The sequence below is a fragment of the Eucalyptus grandis genome, chromosome 6 (genome assembly GCF_016545825.1).
Source record: "Eucalyptus grandis isolate ANBG69807.140 chromosome 6, ASM1654582v1, whole genome shotgun sequence".
NCBI lineage: Eukaryota > Viridiplantae > Streptophyta > Magnoliopsida > Myrtales > Myrtaceae > Eucalyptus > Eucalyptus grandis.
Window position 1 is genome coordinate 49,155,869 of NC_052617.1, and position 20,731 is coordinate 49,176,599.

Genomic DNA, 20,731 nt, shown 5'->3' on the forward strand with positions numbered 1-20,731 from the left:
GAAGTTATGAAGTGAAGGGATGGCGGCAACCGTACTCATAAGGCCAGTGCTGATTTATTCTGCTCAAGAGCCTTACAAATGCTATTCTAAGACCTCATAGGTGGAAGATAATCCTCCTTCAACATTGCTTGCTAGTCATGCACAACGGCTATTGTGCATTTGCTCATCTGGAAGGAGGCAATAGAACACATCCAGGAACTGACTCGGAGGATAAGAAAGAGCTCAAGCTTTGAAACAAACACAAGCAGGAGAAGCAATTTTGGACGGGGAGCTCTTGTTCAAAATATGAAGCAGACTTCGACTCGACGGCAATTGCCTTAAAGCTCAGAGAAAGCAAAAATCATTCCCCAGAATCATCAGGGAAGAGCAAGATTGGATCGTAACAACAGGTGTCGAACTAACCATCCATCATCGTCTTCTGGGTGAAGTATAAGTGCTCAAAATACGTATGACAAGAGCTTCGTCAGTATCCATGTGTAGACGACCGCAAAGAATGCACCGACGGGGATCGTCACTGCCCACGAGGCCACAATTTCCCGGACAGTCTCCGCTCTCACGCTGTTCAGCCCTCTCGCAAACCCGACCCCCATGACGGCGCCGACCAGTGTATGAGTGGCCGAGATGGGCAGGCCCAGCTTCGATGCGAACAGGACCACGGTCGCTGCTGCGAACTCGGCGGCAAAGCCTCTGGTCGGCGTGAGTTCCGTAATCTTCTTCCCGATCGTGGCTATCACTCTGTACCCCCACATCATGAGGCCCGCGACGATTCCAAATCCTCCCCAGGCAAGAACGTCAGTCGGGATAACGATCTCGGCCCCACCCGCCCCGCCGTGAAGAATGGACAGAGCACCGGCCAATGGACCGATTGCGTTCGATACGTCGTTCCCCCCGTGAGCGAATGACATGAAGCAGGCTGACAGGACTTGCATGTACCCGAACACCCCGTACACTATCTCCAGTTGGGTGCCTTTCGGGCCAGCGATTTCGGTCAGGAATCCGATGTTTTGATTGAGCGCGGGCGCTTCTTTTGGCTCCATCCCGGACGAGCCGGCTTTGTCGAGGAGATGACCGAGCTGTTTCCAGATGATTCGGTTAACCAAGACTGCACCGGCCGTGCCACAGGCTAAAGCCTGGGCCACAGCCAGAGGGAAGCTCTTGCTGAGCGGGAAAGCCACAAAGGAGATTGCGGTCACGCCGACAAACACCGCAACCGGCGCAGCGGCAGCAGCAGCCTGTCCTGGATTCGGAGCACTGTACACGAACTGGCATAGCAAAGATCATTCAGAAAGCAGAGCTAAAAGCAAGGTTAGGTTTCAAAGAAAGGAAGCATATCTTAGACAACAGAGTCGAAGCAGACTAATCTATTCAGATGTCCGAACAATGAACAAGGCATGTCTCATGGAGGACGGGGAGCATACCCGGCGGATGCATTTGTAGACGACGAACGAGACCAGAGCGCCCATCAGAGGCGAAACAACCCACGACGACATCACCCTTGCCAGCGATGTCCAGAAAACAGCGCCCGGTCCTCCGTACACAAGCCCGAACCCGACCATCGATCCTACAATGCAGTGTGTGGTGGAGACGGGCCAACCGTAGTAGGACGCGATCTGATCAAAAACAAAATAAAACCCAACATTACTTAAAACCCCAGCAACGGTTCTGCCGAAAGTAACAAAGCCGGTGAGTTATCAACAGCTCCGGTGAGCCTTTCTTCAGAACTCCGTCCATCGACCCTTAAAAGCATTGGCATAAACTATACTGCAGACATCACTGATGCAGCTCAAGAAGCTAGAGCAAGCTCACTTCTCTTGTGCATCTCAGAAGCAAGTGATTGTTGATGAGCTATGATCTTCTTGTGTGGCTTTTACACCATGGTTATCAACTTCTGTTGGATTGAAAGTTGGGGGAAGAAGCTAAGACTTTTCCAATCCCAAAGGGCTTTTGAGTTAGAAAGGCATTGTTGTTTTAGGGCTTTGGCTCACAGGGCATGATGCCTTTACAGTAGCCTAGATAAGATATTAACGATTCTAATGAGTAATGACAACAAAATACAAGGGCAATCCCCAAGGATCTTATACTAAAAAAAACTGTAATCATTGGAACACAAAAGAATTAATCTCGGTATATTTTTAAAGTGTTTGCATGCTAGCACAACTTTTGTTTTGCAAGAAATATGAGAAAATAAACTAGGGTGCAATATTTTTAGGACAAGGGATCAGTTTTCGAGTCATAGAAAATCCATGGAAATAGAAATTTTGGCAATACCTTGTATAGATACCGAAATATTATTCCATTTATGTAAATTGCTCTGATATCATGTAAAATTTTATGAAATCATTGTCACCCGTTATTAGAAAAAAAGGTGATTTTATATCTGAATACTGTAGCACTATAAAACATGGAGTACATAAGCTTGTGCTTAGCAACTATTCCAAATGCATCCCTTTTCTAGCAAAAACCAAATACATGATAAAATAATTCAACTTCACACTTTTTAATAAAAAAATATACTAAATGATAGAATATGGAGGCTCCCACAATATATTTATTTTCTTAAATTTAAATATCCTCCTTTATGGAGTAAACTGTTAAGACATTAATGCACTAGCAAAGTTGTTGAGTTAAGGTTACATAGATGACTTATGACTGTAGACCTGTCAAAGATGGGTTGGATCGGGTTTGGATTAGCTCATAAATGATTCAATTCAAATTGATTCATCAACCCGTTTATGACCCACTGATTTGTAATGCAAATTTATTGATCCATACCCAATCTAACACAACTCATATTACTTAAATGCTTTCATACTTAACTTAACGTAGGAAAACTCATTTCCAAACTTGAATGAACTAGGAGGTACCGACACTCTTTGGGAACCTTCGTGTCATATCGGACATTTTGACATGTGTCTGACACTCTCTGTAGTGTTCGATACTCTTGGATATTCTCGGACACTCGGTTAACACGTGTCGGAAAATCTGACACTTGGTTAAATTTTTCGACACTCGAGACGGAATTTCAACATGTGAATTTTCGACACATGATTTTGACATGCGAGGTTAATTTAAAAATTTTCAATAAATGAAGGGTCAAAATGTATATGTGAAATAATAAAAATCAATAATAAAAATAACAAATTAGAAAAGAAGAAAAATCTAATATTTTCTCATCTTTTTTTTTTTTTACTCTCACTTTCTGTGATATACAATTTACCCTCAAGTTTTTCTCTTTTTTCTTTAGACACGTTTGATATGCAAGTCTAGAATGTGAATTACTATTTTTTTTCCAAGTTTTATGGATTTATTGAAATGGAGTTAATTTGTCAGGTTGAAACAAAGAAAAATATTAATAAAGGTCATGTGGTACATGGATTACACAAGTAGAGTGAGTGAGAGTGAGATTGAGTGAGTGGGAGATAACAAAGAGAGAGTTATAGGAATAAGTTAAGTCTAAATAAGTTATAAACTCATTTATGACCCATTTAACATTTATATTATATTTAAACCTATTTATGACCTATTTATCCAATATAACTAACTCATATAACAACTCAACCTATTATATATGAGTTAATAAATCGGTTTATGACTCATTTTGACATGTCTACTTATGAGGCTAGCAATGTGTCCCATTAAGCCTAATATGAAAAGAAAGAAGAAGATAAACCTTTTAGAAACACAAAATCTTTTAGAAATTGAACTTGTGAAAAGCATATAGAAAAAAAAGGAGAGTGACCGGGTGGCCTACAATGGCTGTGGTTTAGCCCGACCATGGCTGCCTTCCTGGAGCCACGATGAGAAAAGCATGACCCTTGCCTTAACTAGATGACGGTAGGTGCAACCCTCGCGAGCTCAATCGAGAGCTTGGCCGCACTTGCCTAGCCTTAGATCAAGGTTTACCCACCTCTTGCCTTAGCTCTTGGGGTTGGCGAGGGTCGTCGTATCCCTCCAACCCCCCCCCCCCCATCTCATTAATTATTTTTGTTATGACTGATTCTTTACATAAGAGTTATGAATAGTTACTAAAAAAAAGTTATACCTTGTCAAAGCAATTGAGACGTGTGTCCTGCCTTTTCTTTTTCTGTAATTTTTCCCCATTTCTTTACTTCTTTTTTCTTCTTTTTTTTATGTAATTATCTAGATAAAATACGCATCTTTATACCCTTATGAATCCAAATGACATGATATTCAATGAGACATGATTTGATTCCGCAACTTTATATATATGAATTCTCAAAAAATCATATCAAATAGAGGCGAGTATCACTCTTGGGTTGAATCGGGAACTGGATCAGCCTTCCCCAGGAATCAGTTTGATTCCAGGTTCTAGGGGCGAGACCGAATTGGACCGACAAAACTGGCCCAATTTTATTTTTTTTGGCAAAGTTTAAGACTTATCCTAAAAAACTCACACCCGCCTCTCCAGTTTAAGACTTAGCATGTTCTGTCCTGCTTGATGCAAAGATGCTGATTCTCAAGATGTTCATTGAACAATTGCAGCAAGTGAATGGCAATGACCGGATTGTGAGTTCCGCTCACTGGATGAAAACTTCATCTCCAACTTGATTGGTTGTTTTGCCGTCTGCTAATTTACTCCTCTATTCAGGTTGTTATTTGGTACAGCTTTTAAGAGCAAGAACTAGGAATTTACTAAATATTACTGCCGGTTCCAAGATCAAGTGGGCCGGTTTCCGATTCCACAAACTAGGAATTGATCCTGCTCAGTGATTCTAAATTCCTGGGTGGCAATCGACCCACGCTGAAACCAGTCACTTCTAACACCAAACATACAGGACAGTTCACGACAATAACACTATATACCACATGACAACAGTAGTCTCTTCGTGCAATCCGTGGAACCTGGTTTACTAATTTAGCCTCTTCCTAATCGTCTATTCTAAGAATTGAATGGTACCTGGAGCCAAGTGCCGGCGGCGGCGAGGGAGGAGAGGAGGCCGGCGAAGAGGAGGCTGTCCTTGCCCTGGAAGACGCCGGCCACCAGGATGCCCTTCTGCATCGTGCTGGTCACGTGCGTCCCCATCAGCAGCGCTCCAGAGAACTCCAGCACCCCCGCCGTCACCACCGCCTGCCGCAGCGTCAGCGCCCCCGAGCCCACCGACGTCCCCATCGCGTTCGCCACGTCGTTCGCCCCGATGTTCCACGCCATGTAGAACCCGAACAGCAGCGTCACGTACGTCAGCGCCCGGCTCTTCAGCGGCGCCCCCGCCCCCAGCTGCGACTTCATCAGCAGCGGGAAGGAAAAGACGGCGACGGCGATGAGGACCGAGATCGCAGTGGCGGTGCTCGAAGAGATGTGGAACGCCTCCGCCATGCCTTCCGGCACCTCATCCTGCCGCTGTTCTCCTTCTTCCTCCCCCTCGAAGGAGGACGAGATGGTGGTGGCAAAGGAGGGCTTCCCCAGACGGTGGGACGGTCGGAGCAGTTGGAGAGAGAAGGTGGACGGTTTCCGCGGGAAGTGAGCTTCGCCAATGTCCGAGGATAGTAGCGAAAGGACTCGGTGTCTTGGGAGGTGGTGGCGGCGGCGGAGGAGGAGGAAGAGGGGTTCGGGTGTGGTGGCGTACTGTTTGGTGGAGGATAAGAAGTACGGCGAAGTCATGGGTTTGCTGTGTGTGGAGGGGGAAGAGGTGGCGAGAGAGTAATGGGGATGGAGGGGGGCGGATCGCTGTTAGGTAGGAGAATTGATGGCGGCGGCGGCGGCGGCCATGGGAGGAGGAGGAGGAGGGAGAAAGGGAAGAGAGATGGAGGTGAAGAAGATGGAAGAGATTTCATTAATGTGCTGTTTCTCAATACAAGAGTTTTTCTGGTGGGGAGGAGTGCGGTGCGGAATGGATTTGGCTGCTTGTTGCGCTTCTCTCTCCAAATGAGTGGTGCTTGTTTGCTCTCCTTTTTTTCTTTCAAAAGTCTTATTGTTTTCGCTTCAATTCAAACTACAAAAAACCCCCACAAAATAAAATAATAGAGACTAGTACGCCCTTTTATGAATCCGGGCCTCTTCAGATCGGGCCGAGCTAAGATGTGAAATTCTCCTCTATAATTTGGGATGCATTCGTTTTAGGGGTGAGTTTGATTTTAAAATAGAATCTAGAATTAAGGAATCGAATCGGTAGGAATCGTTCGGTTTCAAGTTTCAAGGTATGCAGAATAGATTTCGGATTTTATGTAATTCGAAAGAAGTTTTTTTTTTCTTGAGCATGACCCTATGATATTTCATAGCATTTGATGATGAATATATAATTTTGAATCACTAGTCTCAGTTTCTAATTTATGATTGAGATTTGTACATTATTAATATATCTTATTCTTCATGTGTGTAAATATAAGTTATGGTTAGTGGATTATTTATAATTATTCAAAAGTTTTAAATTCTAAGGTATGTAAGGTAAATTTTAGGTTTTGAAAAATGAAGAACCTATTTTTAGTGGGTAGGTTTTAAATTCTAGGTGAAACCTATAAAGAGCTTGGAACTGCTCACTTGTAATTCATTTTGCGGAAAATGAACAGAAGGTCATGTGACATAGACACCTGGGTGGGCCTTCCTTTTGGATAACATTTTTCTAAAAGTGATTACTCATATCATTTACAAAAATGAATTAACAAGAATAATTTTTATCGTTGACGAAAATATTTAGACATAAATTATTATCACTAATAAACACATTTCCTCAATTAATTATTTTAAGTTAGATAAGTGATTATTTTTAAGAAAATATTTTTTAAAGTATTCATTTTTTTACGAAAATAATAGTCTTGAATTTTGTTGAATTTCTAATGCGCGACAATTGCTCAAGCTTTTTACCTCGAGAGCCCATCAATCAATTTTAGATGAGAGCCCTTCTTCAACTCTGACAAAAGCCACTCTTGAAACTTTTTAAGTTGGAAGAGTAATTCAGCTAACGAATGATACAAAAAAATACTGCTAAGAGGTGATGTTCGTTCTCTTATGATGTGGGTATTTAGATATGATAATTGCATACGAAAAATTAAAATTGTTCAGGTCGGACTGGGCCATTTTAGCTCGAAAGCCTAGCTCGGTCCGAGCTGTAGAATTAGCCCAAAAACTCAGCTTGAGCTATTAGATAATGAATTTAAAGGAATGGTGCAAGGTTAGCATAAAGGGAAAAAGCCAGTAAAGACCTTAAACTATGCCGATTGTGATATATTTATCATGAACTATTTGTCGTGACACAAAAAATCCCAAACTTGTAATCGTGTGATACATTTATTTTAATTTTTTTCTTATGACATCAAAAGGTCCAAATTTTTACTTGTGCCTTACATTTTTTTCTGACACTAAATTTTTTGGATAATGTGTCATGCGGATATAAGTTTGAAGTTTTTGATGTCAAAAAAAGAAATTTAAGGTAAATATGTCACAACATACAAATTTGGGGTAAATATGTCATGTTGGTATAAATTTAGGGATTTTTGTGTCATAAAAAATAGTTTAGGATAAATGTGTCATATTTGGCATAATTTAAAGTTTTTAGTGACTTTTACCCTAATATAAATACTCAGACACCAGACCCCAACATGAATGCCCAAATTTGTTGTATCTGAGCTAACACTTTGTCAATTTCCTAACTCCTCTCCCTAATTTTTAAATTTCCCACCTTTACTTTGTAAGCATTCGAGCATCCCATTAGAATCCCAATCGATTTCTTCATCTATGGTTTGTAGGTTAGTAGAGGAGGAAACCTGATTCAACTCGTAAGGCTGACACAAAACCGCACCAGTCCCAAATTTCATAGAAACATTTTTCAAAGAAATATTCTCAAGAGTATTTTGAAGTCATCAAAAATATTAAAAGAAAAGGTGTGAAGTGGAAAAAGAAAAAAGAAATTGGGGAAACCATTGATTAAGAGTGCCCATTGATTTAGGGTAGACCTTGAAATTGGATCAACTCTACCCGGCCAGTTCCAATATGGTTTCAAGGTCTATAATATAGGTTTCAAGTTTCAAAAACTAGGAACCGATCTTGATAAGACAGGTTCCAAACCTAGAACCTATAACCTATAATCTGCTCACCTTGAAATCGCTCACTTTTAACTTGAATATATTTGTACTTGTCTAGTGGAAGTCCTTGCACTTTTGGGATGATCCTTATTTTTCCTACGATATTGAGGGTCATAATCGCTTCCCCAACTGAATAATGTGCTTTGCAGCTTCTGATGAGGTCCAATCTGTCTCCAACTTGCTAAATATTGGCACATTAGGCAAACTTTTTGGGAACATGGATTGTTTGATCTTCACCTCCTTCAAATAATTCAATTATTTCAATTGTCAGTAGCTCTAAACACTCCATAGAAGGGGTGAGTAGTTCTATATTTTGTAGAGGTTCAATTTGAAAGTTGGAACTTGAAACCTAGAACCTACGTGTTGGAGCAGATTTCTCATTCTTTGGAACTCAGGATTTAGAACCTACTCTGCATAACCTAGACCTGGAACTTGAAATCTACTTACCTTATCACAAGTTTCAAGGTCGGTTTCAAGTCTACAAAACTTCCACCTGTATTGATTGAGCTATTGAAGTGAATTATCACATTTAATGATCATCACTTGCTACTACAATCCACTGACCACAACTTATATATAGACAAAAAAAAAATATGAAATATTAACGAAGTAAAAATTTCGCCATAAAATGAAAGCTTAGACTAATGGTTATAGATTATACATTCATCATCGAACGCCATGGATACCGCATGATTGCGTGAACATATGTACCAAGAAAAATACAAAAAACTTGTTTCACGTTTTATGTTACAGATTTCAAGTTCTAGGTTCCACCAACTTAAAACCTAGAATATACTTGTTGAAACATGTTCTTCTAACCTGGAATCTATATTGCATACCTTGGAACCTAGACCGATTATGTTCCCATCGGTCCAGTTCTCAATCCAATTCTCGGGTTCCAGGTTTAGTCCGGTTTTAGGTTCTAGGTTCCATCTTGGAACCATGCTCACCCACATCATTGAAGATGCCTTAGTTTTTTCATATTCTATGGAAGTTTTTTTTGGCGGATGGGAATTTTTATTATTACTCTAATGTTCATTTTGCTTGGCTAAGGGATGAATTGTGTATATCCGTTTGTTTTGTACTATGTTACTCATCGTGTTATTACTTTAGTATTTTGTTATGACTGCTATTTGTCTCGATTGTAAATTAGGAGATAGTTTTACTAAAATTTGTTATTTTTAAGGAATGTAAAAAAAGAAAAAAGAAAGAAAAAGGAATCCACTAGCTTTCAGGTAAATCCTAGAACTAGACTGGATCTACAGTTCTAGGGTTTATAGGATAAATTCTAAGTTCCAAAAATTAGGAACTCATCCCGACAATGTAGGTTCTAGATTTCAAATCTTGAATTTGTCCACCCTAGAATAATTGATCAAAATTTGAAATGGTTTGTGTTTGTTTGCTAGCACATTTTGTTTTGGAAGAAATATGGGAAAATATATTAGGGTGTGATATTTTTAGGGCGACGGATCAATTTTTGAGCCATAGAAAATCCCTGTGAAATGCTGTATGAAGCTTTACAATATAAATAAATGGGTTAATACCATGAAAAACCCAAGATGGATACACTTGTGACAAATTTGTTCAAAATTAATTTTTTGATCAAAAAACCATAAATGGTATACATATGACAGATTATTAATTTTTTGACCACCAAAATCCTTAAACCAGTATGCATGTGACATATTCATCTTCTGTGAATTTTCGTTAAATTTTACTATTAAATTGCTGAGTTAGATGACACGTAGTGGTTGATGGGTATACCAATTTTGGGTTTTATCCTCCGTTTTCACACGTGTATAAGTTTTGTGATTTTTTGTGGTATTAATCTAATTTTACGGAAGGTAAATTTGTCATAAATGTACCAATTTAGGGTTTCCAACTGTCAAAAAATTAGTTTAGGCGAAATGTGTCATAGGTGTACCAAATTTAGGGTTTTTGATGCTCAAAAAATTAATTCAGGGTAAATTTGTGACATGTATACAAATTTAGGGTTTTTAGTAGTTAAAAAATTAGTCTGTGATTAATTTGTCATTTGGGGTTTTTCAAGGCTTTAACTCTAAATAAATCCCACCTACCTCGTTGTGGACGCGTTGGTTCGGGCATTCCCCCCTCTTCTAGTTGGGGGTAGGTTCGAGTCACCGCGGTCGCATTTGCGCGACTTAAGTGTGGCGCCATAGGAGATGGGTCCCCACGCTAGTGTCGCCCCGGGTTTACGTCGCCGGTTGTCGGCAGTACGGCGGTTCCCGAGTCATAAAAAAAAAATCTAAATAAATCCCTCTTAGAAATTTTGGCAATGCGTTGCATAGATACTGAAACATTGTTCCATGTGTGAACTACTCTTCTATAATGTAAAGCTTTATGAAATCATCGTCAATTGTTATTAGATAAAAACGTTGTTTCATAGTTGAACATTCTACCACTATATAACATGGAGTACATAAGCCTATGATTTAGCAACTATTCCAGATCCGTTCCTTTTCCAAAAAGGCCAACTATATAATTAAATAATTTAACTTCACACATTTTAATAAAAATATAATAATGATAAAACATGGAGGCCCACAAAATATATTTATTTTTTTATAAAACTTGATGAGTTAAGGTTAACATAGATGACTTATGAGGCTGGCAAGGTGCCTCATTAGGCCGAGATAATGCCCTGTCTGGCCTAATATGAAAAAAGAAGAAGATAAAAGCCAGATAAACCTTCTAAAAACATAAGAAAGACATATCACAAACCATCAAATCTTTTAAAAAGAGAAGGTGTGAAGAGCACGTTTAGAAAAAATAGGAGAGTGACCGAGGTGGCCTACAATGGCCGTGGTTTGGCTCCACCCCGGCCGCCTTCCTCGAGCCGATGACCAGAAAAGCATAACCTAAGTTAAATTGAGGGCTTGGACGCACTTACCTTAGCTCTTAGGGCGAGGGTCATTGTATCCTCACAAGGGCTATGCTGCTCCCATCTCATTAATTATTTTTCTTACGAGTGATTCTTTATCACATATATATTAATTTGGATTTTTTGTGGTATTAACCCTATTATATTTACTTCAATATATCCCTAAAAAATCGAATAATAGAGACTAGCCCGCCCTTTCATATTCGTGCCTATTTGAATTGGGTAGGCTAAGATCCGATCCGAAATTCTCCTTTTCAATTTGGCATGAGTTTATTTCTCTCGAAATGAATGGAAGATGTGACATGGATGCCTAACCCTATTCGTTGGTGGGTTGGCTCATGTACATTAATAACATTTTTCTAAAAATGATCACTTATGTCACTTACAAAAATGAATTAACGAGAAATACTTTCATCGTTCATGAAAATATTTAAATAAAAATTATTGTCAGTAAGGAATAATTTTTCATCGACTAATTATTTCAAATAATATAAGTAAAAAATTTCTAAGAAAAATATTTTTCAAAATATTTATTTTTTGTAGAACAAATAGAGCCTTGAATTTTGTCGAATTTCTAATGAGCTACAAGTGTCTAGGCTTTTTACTTCAAGAGCCCATCAACTAGATTCGAGCCCTTCTTCACTCTTTATATGCAGGGGCTCAAATTTGAGGGAAACCATTGATAAACCTTGTTCTTGTTGACTTGGAAGAGTAATTCGATTAACAAGAAGAAATGCTACAAAAAAGAGTGATAAGAGATTGTTCTCTGATGATGTGTGGGTCCATTGAATTATTCATCTAGATATGATAATTGAATACGGAAAAATAAACAATTTCAGATCTGATCGAGCCATTTTAGGCTACATACCTATGTAGCATCGATACGGACATTCGACACGTGACACGACACGACACGACACCACACGCCGACACGTCATTTCTTAAAAATAGAGAATTCCGACACGTTATATATTAAATATATTTTTATAGATAAATTCATAAATAAATAATAATAATAGCCTAGAATTAATTTACGAAAAAATATTAAATAATATCATTCATTATTTTAATTTGTTACATTAATACATAAAACTTAGAGGAAAAAACATTGTTTAAAGAAAATGCTGAAATGATATTTTTAAATTTATTTATTTATCATATATAGCATTTTTTATTACTTCTTTCATAGTAAAAGACTTTTAAAAAAGCTAAAAAAATTATAAAAAAACAAAACTGAAAAAGAAAAAGACTCCATGCGTGTATATTTATAGCAATTTTATTACTTCTTTTGTGTATATTTATATTTTGACCCCCCAAGTATTAGAAATTTTTAAAATTGACCTCGTGCGTGTCGGAATCGTGTGTCAGAATTCTGGACTCGCGTGTTGGAGCATGTCGAAGAGAGTTGACCACGTGTTGGATTTTTCAACACTCGTTGACCGCGTGTTGGAGCATGTCGGGACGTGTCGGAGCGTGTCAGACACGTGTCGGAGTGTCGGACACAACATGAAAGCTTCCGGAGAGTGTCCGTGCTACATAGCTACACACTATGAAGCCCAAAAGCCCGGCCCGGTTCAAGTTGTAGAATTAGCCCAAAAACACAGCCTGAGCTATTAGATAATGACTTTAAAGGGATGTTACAAGGTTAGTGTAAACATTCAAACGCCAGACCACAAGAAGTATGCCCAAATTTGTTGTATATGAGCTTACGCTTTGACAATTTCCTAACTCCTCTCCCTAATTTTACGACTTCCCGCCTTTATTTTGTAAGCCTTTGAGCATCCCATTAGAATCCCAATAGACTTCTTCATCTATGGTTTTTAGGTCAACATTGAAGGAAACTTGATTCTACTTATTAAGCCGACACAGAGCCACGACAGTCCCAAATCTGACAGAAACATATTTTAAAAAAAAATTCTCAATTTTTTTTTCGAAGTCATCAAGAATACAAAAAGGAGAGGTGTGAAGTAGAAAAAGAAATGAGAAGTTGGGGAGACAAATGATTAAGGGTGAGCACTAGTTTGGCTAGACCTTGATATCGGGTTGGATCGACCATACCCCATCAGTTATGGTTCTATTCCAGATGTCAACAACTGGAAAGTGATCCTAATAGGGCAAGTTCCAGATCGGGAATCTACCCGATTTAGAACTGCTTATCTCTAACTTGCATACATTTCATACTCATCTAGCATAAGTTCTTGCATTTTTTATGATGGTTATTTGTCCTACATAATCGCTTCCCCAGTTGAATGGTGTGCTCGACAGCTTCTGGCCACGTTTGATGTGTCTCCAACTCGTTGAATGTCGGCACATGGGGCAAACTTTTCAGGGACATAGATTGTTTGACCTCCACCTCCTTCAATAATTCAAGTGTTTCAATCATTGACGGTTCCAAACACTCCACAATACCGTAGTTGAAGATGCCTTAATTTTTTCATATATTATGGAATAGTGCTTTTGGCGGATGGGAATTTTCATTGTTACTTTAACTTTCATCTTGGTCGATTAAGGGATGAGTTGGCTCCTTTCCAATTGCTTTGCTAATTTCCTGTAACTGTTATTTGTCTCAATTGTAAATAAAGAGATGTTTTACTTTAGTCTATGCTTCTAAGAAATATAAAAAAAGAAAAAGAAAAGAAAAGGAAATTCGTCGATTCCCAAATAGATCCTAGGACCAGTTTAGATCGACAAGGTCGATTCTCATCTACAAGATAGATACCAAGTTCCAAAAATTGAGAACTGATTTTGACAAGGTAGATTTTAGCTTTTAAGTTTGAGACCTACTCACCCTGGAACCCCTTACCCTTTAACCCTTTAACGCTGATCAAATTTTGAAATGGTGCCAACATCTTTGGTGGTTTCTCTTTTGAGTTTACCGGTGTTTTGCTGGTCTAAAGCTCTATCAGACCACTGGGTAAGTTCTCGACGCACTGAGTACTCATAATGTCTGATTTTACACTTCAAAATGCATATTTTTAGATGAACATATTAGCGATTTGCACGTCAATTAAGCTGTCATAGTGCCAAAGCTAAATTTCGAAATTTTTGCCTTTGTCGGCCATCATATGCCCATTTTTCGCTAGTAATTTTTTTTTTTTTTTTATAACAAATCAGACTCTTGTATCGTATGTTCAAGTTTATCAATCATAAATCCCGTTGTTATCTTGGCCAACCCATCGACCGTTGTCCCGAAGGAATTGTATTCGAGAAGGACGGAATGTTTTGATGGTTTTTCAGCTGGATGGCCAAGGTCCGTTACATTGTGCTTGGACCTGGGAACTAATGCCTTATGCTTGTGATTCACATTTTCGATCCTAAAACTCCCAAGTTACATAAAATTGTTAAGGGATAAGTGTACTGAAAGTTCTAAAACTTTTCACGAATATATAATTGAGTCATAAAATTTCTAAAAAGTATAACTAAGTCCTAAAATTTATCATAAAAGTGCAATTAAATCCTTAAATTTCCAAAAAATGCAAACAAATCGTAAAGTTTGTCGAGTTTGTGTAATTAAGTGTTAAAACTTGTTAAGTTGACGCAATTGAGATTTTGTTTGTCAATTTGGGTTGAGTTAATGAAGAGACTCGATTGCATAGACTTGATAAAATTTAGGACTTAATTCTATTTTTTTAAAAATTTGGGACCCAATGCACTTTTTTGAGAAATTTAAGAATTTCCGGTACCTTTATCTCATTTTTCAATGATCACACATGGGAGATAAATCCGGGCCGTCCGAATCCTGGGGTGGTGGCGCGTCCAGATCCCAACCCTCGTGAGAACTGGAGCGCCGCACGTGTAAATCTGATATAGGAAATAATTTATTAACATACTCCGCTTTGCCTCAGCCCAGCAAACTCACGGTCAACGGTCCGATTTCGATGAAGACTCCACGGCCTCCGCAGATCCTGAAGCTTCTTCTAGGTTCCGTCCGTCCGTGCCGACACCAGAACCGATCTCGGACAGGATACGAGCCACGTGGACGCCCCACCGCGAGGCCCCACCATCGCCGCCAAGTCGAAGCTGAGCTCCCAATCATGGGAAGTGCTTACTGCTTGAAACTCACGTTGAAAGCTTGATGGCTGCGAGGACTTTCGGGTAAGCCCCCGACCTGCAGCTTTTTTGACTCGCGACGCCTGAACTGCTCCTCTTCACTTCGCGTGCCGAAAGCCCTCGAGACCATCCTGGGTTCTTCCGCTCGTCGTCTTGACCTGCGGACGAAGTTGGAGCCGGAAATGGAGAGTGCTTCAGGGCCGTCGACGATCAGGGTCCCGGAGGTGCCGCTCGGCTCAGCCGCCGCGGGGAGCCGCCCGATGCCAGTCATCGGCCTGGGCACGGCGGCGGACCCCCTCGACGCGGCGGCGATGAAGGCGGCGGTGCTGGAGGCGATCAAGCTCGGGTACAGGCACTTCGACACGGCTTCCTTGTACGGGTCGGAGGAGCCGCTCGGGGAAGTCCTGGCCGAAGCGCTCGGGCTCGGGCTCGTCGGCTCGAGGGCCGAGCTCTTCGTCACCTCAAAGCTCTGGAGCAGCGACGCCCACGCGGATCTCGTCGTGCCTGCGCTCAGGAAGTCGCTGAGGTAAATCGATTATCGATTGGACCTTTATCTCATCCATGAATTGTATGGTTGTTGTGTTGTTCACGATTAGGATTTATAATGCATAGAATTGAGGTTGATTGTTTCAATCATTTTGGCGAAGTTGCTTGCAAACTGTCTCTGCAGAATCCTGCTATCTGGGTCTGTCTTCGTTCTGGAATTAGTAATAGTTGTTGTACTGTGATCGAGTTTTCAATATATCCAGTGGGACCACTTATTGTTTTGGTTGATGATTTTAAAAACGATGATTTTAAACATTCTGACAAGTGACAACAAAGTACCTTGTTGGGTAGTTTTTTTTAATCATTCTTGTTTGTCGGCTCATCTGTTGACGCACCAGCAGAAATTAGTGGTCTTCCTAAGAAAGATGAACATGTTTGCTGTTCAGCTTGTTTCATGGATGTTCCTTAGACTTGAGTTGAGCAGCTTCTAACACCAAATATTGTAGCGATGCATGTCGGTTTATCTAAGTTGGAGCCCTCTCGGATTCTCAGGATAAGGAAAATCTATTGCTGTAATTAAAACTTGAAAGAATGAATTCATGTGAAAGAACGAATAAAGTCGTATCCGCATCAGTTATAGCTTGAACATTTTGCTCTATTAACGGACTAAAGAGTGTTTTTCTCTACATCTGTTGCACTTGTAGGATGAAAATTGTTTATATTAGGTGTACTGTCCTATGCAATTATTGAGTTGTCCTTTGGCTATAACCGTGAGTGAGCCTCCTTTCCTTCAGGTAATTGGTAATGGAAGATGAGAATGATATTGTTGTTGAATTTAGCCAAGACGCTCATGACCGGCATTTTCAGTCATCGTGATACACGATTTTTGAACCCAAGCCATATATGTTGGAGGCCATGTTAATTTCATCATCAGCATCAGTATCAATATCTTGATTCTTGTTAAAATCATTTTCTCCCATATTCAGCAGCTGAAGCTCAATGACTGTTTTATATGTGCAGCAATCTGCAATTGGATTACCTTGACCTCTATCTCATCCACTGGCCAATCAGCTGTAAGCCAGGGTTGTACGGGTTCCCAGAGGACAAATCTGACCTCATGCCAATGGATTTTGAGGCAGTCTGGGCAGCCATGGAAGAATGCCAGAGGTTAGGTCTCACAAAGTCCATCGGAGTAAGCAACTTCTCTTGCAAGAAACTTGGAAACATCCTCAGCTTCGCCAAGATCCCTCCAACAGTAAATCAGGTGAGCCTGTTTTTCTAATTCATACAATTCTGTTTCAAGTATTATAAGAAGTTGATAACTAGTTGACATGGCGGTATGCAATTGTCCGCATTGTAAATGACCCAACAACTGTTTGGATAATTATTGTCTCTCAGGTGGAAATGAACCCTCTCTGGCAGCAGAAGAAGCTGAGAGAGTTCTGTAAAGCGAATAACGTTGTCATTACCGCTTTCTCTCCCTTAGGAGCTCGAGGAACATGTTGGGGGACGAATGAAGTCATGGAGAATGAATCTCTGAAAGAGATTGCAAGGGCTCGGGGAAAGAGCATTGCCCAGGTTCACTATCAAGTTGATTGTTAATCTCTTCAATGTTTTAGATGTTACAGTTTTAAGATAAACTACCGTGACTCCTAATGTTTGGACATATGTGAGTCATATTAGAAGTAAATTGGCCTTGGAAGACACGCAATTATTAGTAAATCCAAGCATTCGAAGTTACAAAAGTGAATACAGAGATTAGGCTGTTAAATTTTGATGGAGATTGGCATAAACTTGCATGCCAAAATGGATTGTCATGTGCAAATTTAACGGCAACATTCTGAGATTGCTCTTGGCAGGTATGTCTGAGATGGCTATATGAGCGAGGAGTCACTTTTGTGGTGAAGAGCTTCAATAAGGAGAGGTTGAATGAAAACCTGAACATCTTTGACTGGGAACTGACGGAGGGCGACCATGAGAAGATAGAGCGGATCCCGCAGAAGAGAATGATGCTCAAGGAAGAGTTTGTCTCAGCCAAAGGGCCATTCAAATCTGTGGAAGAGCTTTGGGATGGAGAGCTCTGAAGCTTGGAATGAAATGGCATTCTTTCAGAGAGATGATCACTCTAATGTTTGAGGGTGGCTGTAGTAGCAGATAGATAGATGTATTGGGCCAGCTTGAAAGGAGTGTGAGACATGGGCTTGAGCCTGTGTCCCACATATTTGGTACTGTTCAGTGTTTTTTCTTGGTATGGATTGTGGAATTTGTAGAACAGGCACAGGTCGTGTTGTGTAAGACCTCTTGGACACACTATGCTAATCGCGTAATGTGGGCATGATTAAATTAAGGTAATCCCTCTTTGTTGTCTTTCATGTCTAGTTTTCTTGGCTTTTGCTAATCCTCAGCTTTTTATATTTACACATGGACATGTCTTATAAACAGTTATGCCTGACTCTGGAAAAGATGTATGGTGAATAAGTTCCGTATTTATCAGCGAATTTAAGAACTTTCTTTGTGCACATCCAAAAATCATTTTCTATATCACAATACATTTCACAAATCAACCACATAATTTTTCACAACTCAACTCATACTTTTCATAAGACATTTTTCAAATCATTCCAAGACTCATTTCATAAACTGGTTTTACAAACAGAATCAAATCAAATGCATGTCAATTTAAGAACTTCCATAATCTACAATGTCAAATCCAAAAAATCATTTTGTATATCACAATACATTTCACAAATCAACCACATAATTTTTCGCAACTCAACTCATACTTTTCATAAGAAATTTTCAAATCATTCCAAGACTCATTTCATAAACTGGTTTTACAAACAGAATCAAATCAAATGTATGTCATAAAGCATTTCACAAATCGATATCTCTCAAAATCAAGAGCTTTTTGTAAAAAGGTTTCACGAACCCAAAATACACAATATTTCTCATCTTTGTTCCTCAGACATATTATATTTTTCCACAATCTAATTTTTACATCATTCACAAATATCAAAACGTAGCAAATGCCTGATCCAACTTTTGTGCAACAAATATGCTTATTCATATCTCATAAAATATCAAATCTTTGTCATTTTATATATGAGTTTATAAATTTTTAGAAGAGATAGCACCACTCACCTTGAGATATGATCAAATAACAAACGTTACTCGAACCGTTGAACTCGCGATCCTATCAAATAAGTGAGAAACAATGTTAAAATTAAGTAAATTGCTACCTCAACTGTGACTTGACTAAACTAAGCTTGAATGCTTACAAGACAACTCCCACGCACCAATAAATTGCTCACCCAAAGTAATTTCTTAAAGCTGTCCATAGCGCGGAGCTTAAGCACGAAATTTTGTCATGCCATAACTTTTTGCACTGAATCCTGTTTCAAAAGTCTAATATACTACAAGAACCCCAATTTAGTCGACCCAAAATCAAGTCAAAAATCAATGAAATACTACCTTGAAGTCCTGGACGCACACTGTTTATCACATGTGAGAAACTTCAAAATTCTGTTTTGGATAAACTGTAAGCTCAAATCAAGATCCGTAAAATCCTACAGTTTCATAACACCCGAAACTATCATTTCTACAAAAACATGTAGCTCAACAATTTAAAAATCGGACTTCGCCGCACAAATTTCCATGAATTCCAAATTTCAAAGCCCTAAGTGCAACGATTCCTTCGAATAGACGATTAAAGGTTTCGATCACTTATCGACATTGCAAAATAGAGTTGAGTCGGCTTATGAGGCATCCAGATCGCAAGTGCACTACATTTTCCCCCTTTTTTCTTCCTTCACTCTCCTTTCTCTTCTTTTCTCTTCTCCGTTCTTTCCTCTTTCTTTTGCTTGTGCTCTACATCTCTCTCTCTCTCTTTTAAAGCTGAAGTCCACTCTTCTTTTCATTTTCTTTCTTTCTTTTATTTCCTTTTTCTCTCTCTCCCTTTTTCTTCCACCTTTTCTCCCAAAGACTCTCGGTCTCTCCTCATTCTCCTTCTTTCTCTTTTTCTTCTACTTTGGACTGTTCAACCTTTCTTTTTTTTTCTTTTTTGACTTTTTCAACCCATATTTTACATTCTTCCTTCCTTAAAAAATTTCGTTATCGAAATTTAGATATACGTTAATCACCAAACAAGTTAAAGTATTTTCATTTTACCTCATCCTCAATCTCCGAAGTAACTTCGCTCTCCATGTGGTTCTACCATTAGATTTTTCACATATATTCTCTGCAATCACAACGACTCATGATGTGTAGTTCATGTAAATCTTTGTACTAGATTCCTTTTCATAAGAGAAAAATCCTTCTTGCATGGCTCAAAAAGAATAAGTTCTTAGAGACTCCAAACATGTCATTCGTCTTCCTATCCAATGAATGGGTACCATTGTCATCCTCGACTATCAACTGATAGAATTTCCTCTAAACCATACTCCACATGGCTAGTGTATAAATAATTACTTGGATGCGGATATGGCACTGGCCTATTAGCATGAACCACTAGCCACAAAACTAGATCTTAAGGGTAATAGCCAATCGGTGAAAGTTTGAAATATTTGAAAGAACAAACTTTGATTGTGCATTTAAGGAAACGTTCCTTAATGTTCGGAAGCTATACTAAGGTTCCTACTATTGGTAACTTTCCTTACAAAACATGACCCAACTTTCTCATCAGTAGTTTCTTGAGTGGTGAGCATCTACTACACTAGTATCAGGTCAGCTTTCATAGACTTCATCCAATCCATTATCAAAATTAGTAAAATCCACCTCTAAACTCTCGGTAAATGAATTTCCGACACTATTGGAGAATGTTGTATCTTCTATAATAGCTCAGTTACCTCATTATACCCAAAAACTACTCCAACTATTTGAAGTTGAGTCAATTTTTAGGCAGCTCAAAAGTAACTCTTACATATTCTCGTGGCTCAAGTGACTCCTTTGTCCAAACTTTTGGTTACATACTTGCAAGGAACCATGAGCAAAGAGCTTTGTTTTAGGTTTGAAACTTCACCATAGTCTAAATGTCCACCATGATAGACCTCAACAAAGCATAAGTAGAGTTGCCACCTTCGATCTTCCCCTTATTCGCACTATACCAATTCAATTTTCTTCCAATATCTCCATCCTAGATTCACATTTGTCATAAAAAGTCAACTTGTATAAGATGGGCATAAACCCTTGGTCCTAACCAAAACCCTTTTCCTTATAAAGATTGGTGAGTTCAATTGGCATGCACCATTAATTATAAGT

The 20,731-nt window shown here is 39.2% G+C and overlaps 2 protein-coding genes across 2 annotated transcripts; one reads left to right on the plus strand and one right to left on the minus strand.

Annotated features, from left to right (window-relative positions):
* Nucleotides 1-32: 32 nt before the first annotated feature.
* Nucleotides 33-5,821, minus strand: LOC104414141 (inorganic phosphate transporter 2-1, chloroplastic). The gene is made up of 3 exons (XM_010025168.3): nucleotides 4,919-5,821; nucleotides 1,419-1,610; nucleotides 33-1,262 (listed from the first exon to the last, which is right to left on the minus strand). The coding sequence occupies exons 1-3, from the start codon at nucleotides 5,618-5,620 to the stop codon at nucleotides 438-440; spliced, it is 1,719 nt and encodes a 572-aa protein (XP_010023470.2). The 5' UTR covers nucleotides 5,621-5,821; the 3' UTR covers nucleotides 33-437.
* Nucleotides 5,822-14,828: 9,007 nt separating this feature from the next.
* Nucleotides 14,829-17,847, plus strand: LOC104414140 (non-functional NADPH-dependent codeinone reductase 2). Its single transcript, XM_010025167.3, has 4 exons — nucleotides 14,829-15,515; nucleotides 16,496-16,739; nucleotides 16,874-17,053; nucleotides 17,335-17,847. Exons 1-4 carry the CDS (start codon nucleotides 15,172-15,174, stop codon nucleotides 17,557-17,559), a joined length of 993 nt encoding a protein of 330 aa, XP_010023469.1. The 5' UTR covers nucleotides 14,829-15,171; the 3' UTR covers nucleotides 17,560-17,847.
* The last annotated feature ends 2,884 nt before the right edge of the window (nucleotides 17,848-20,731 follow it).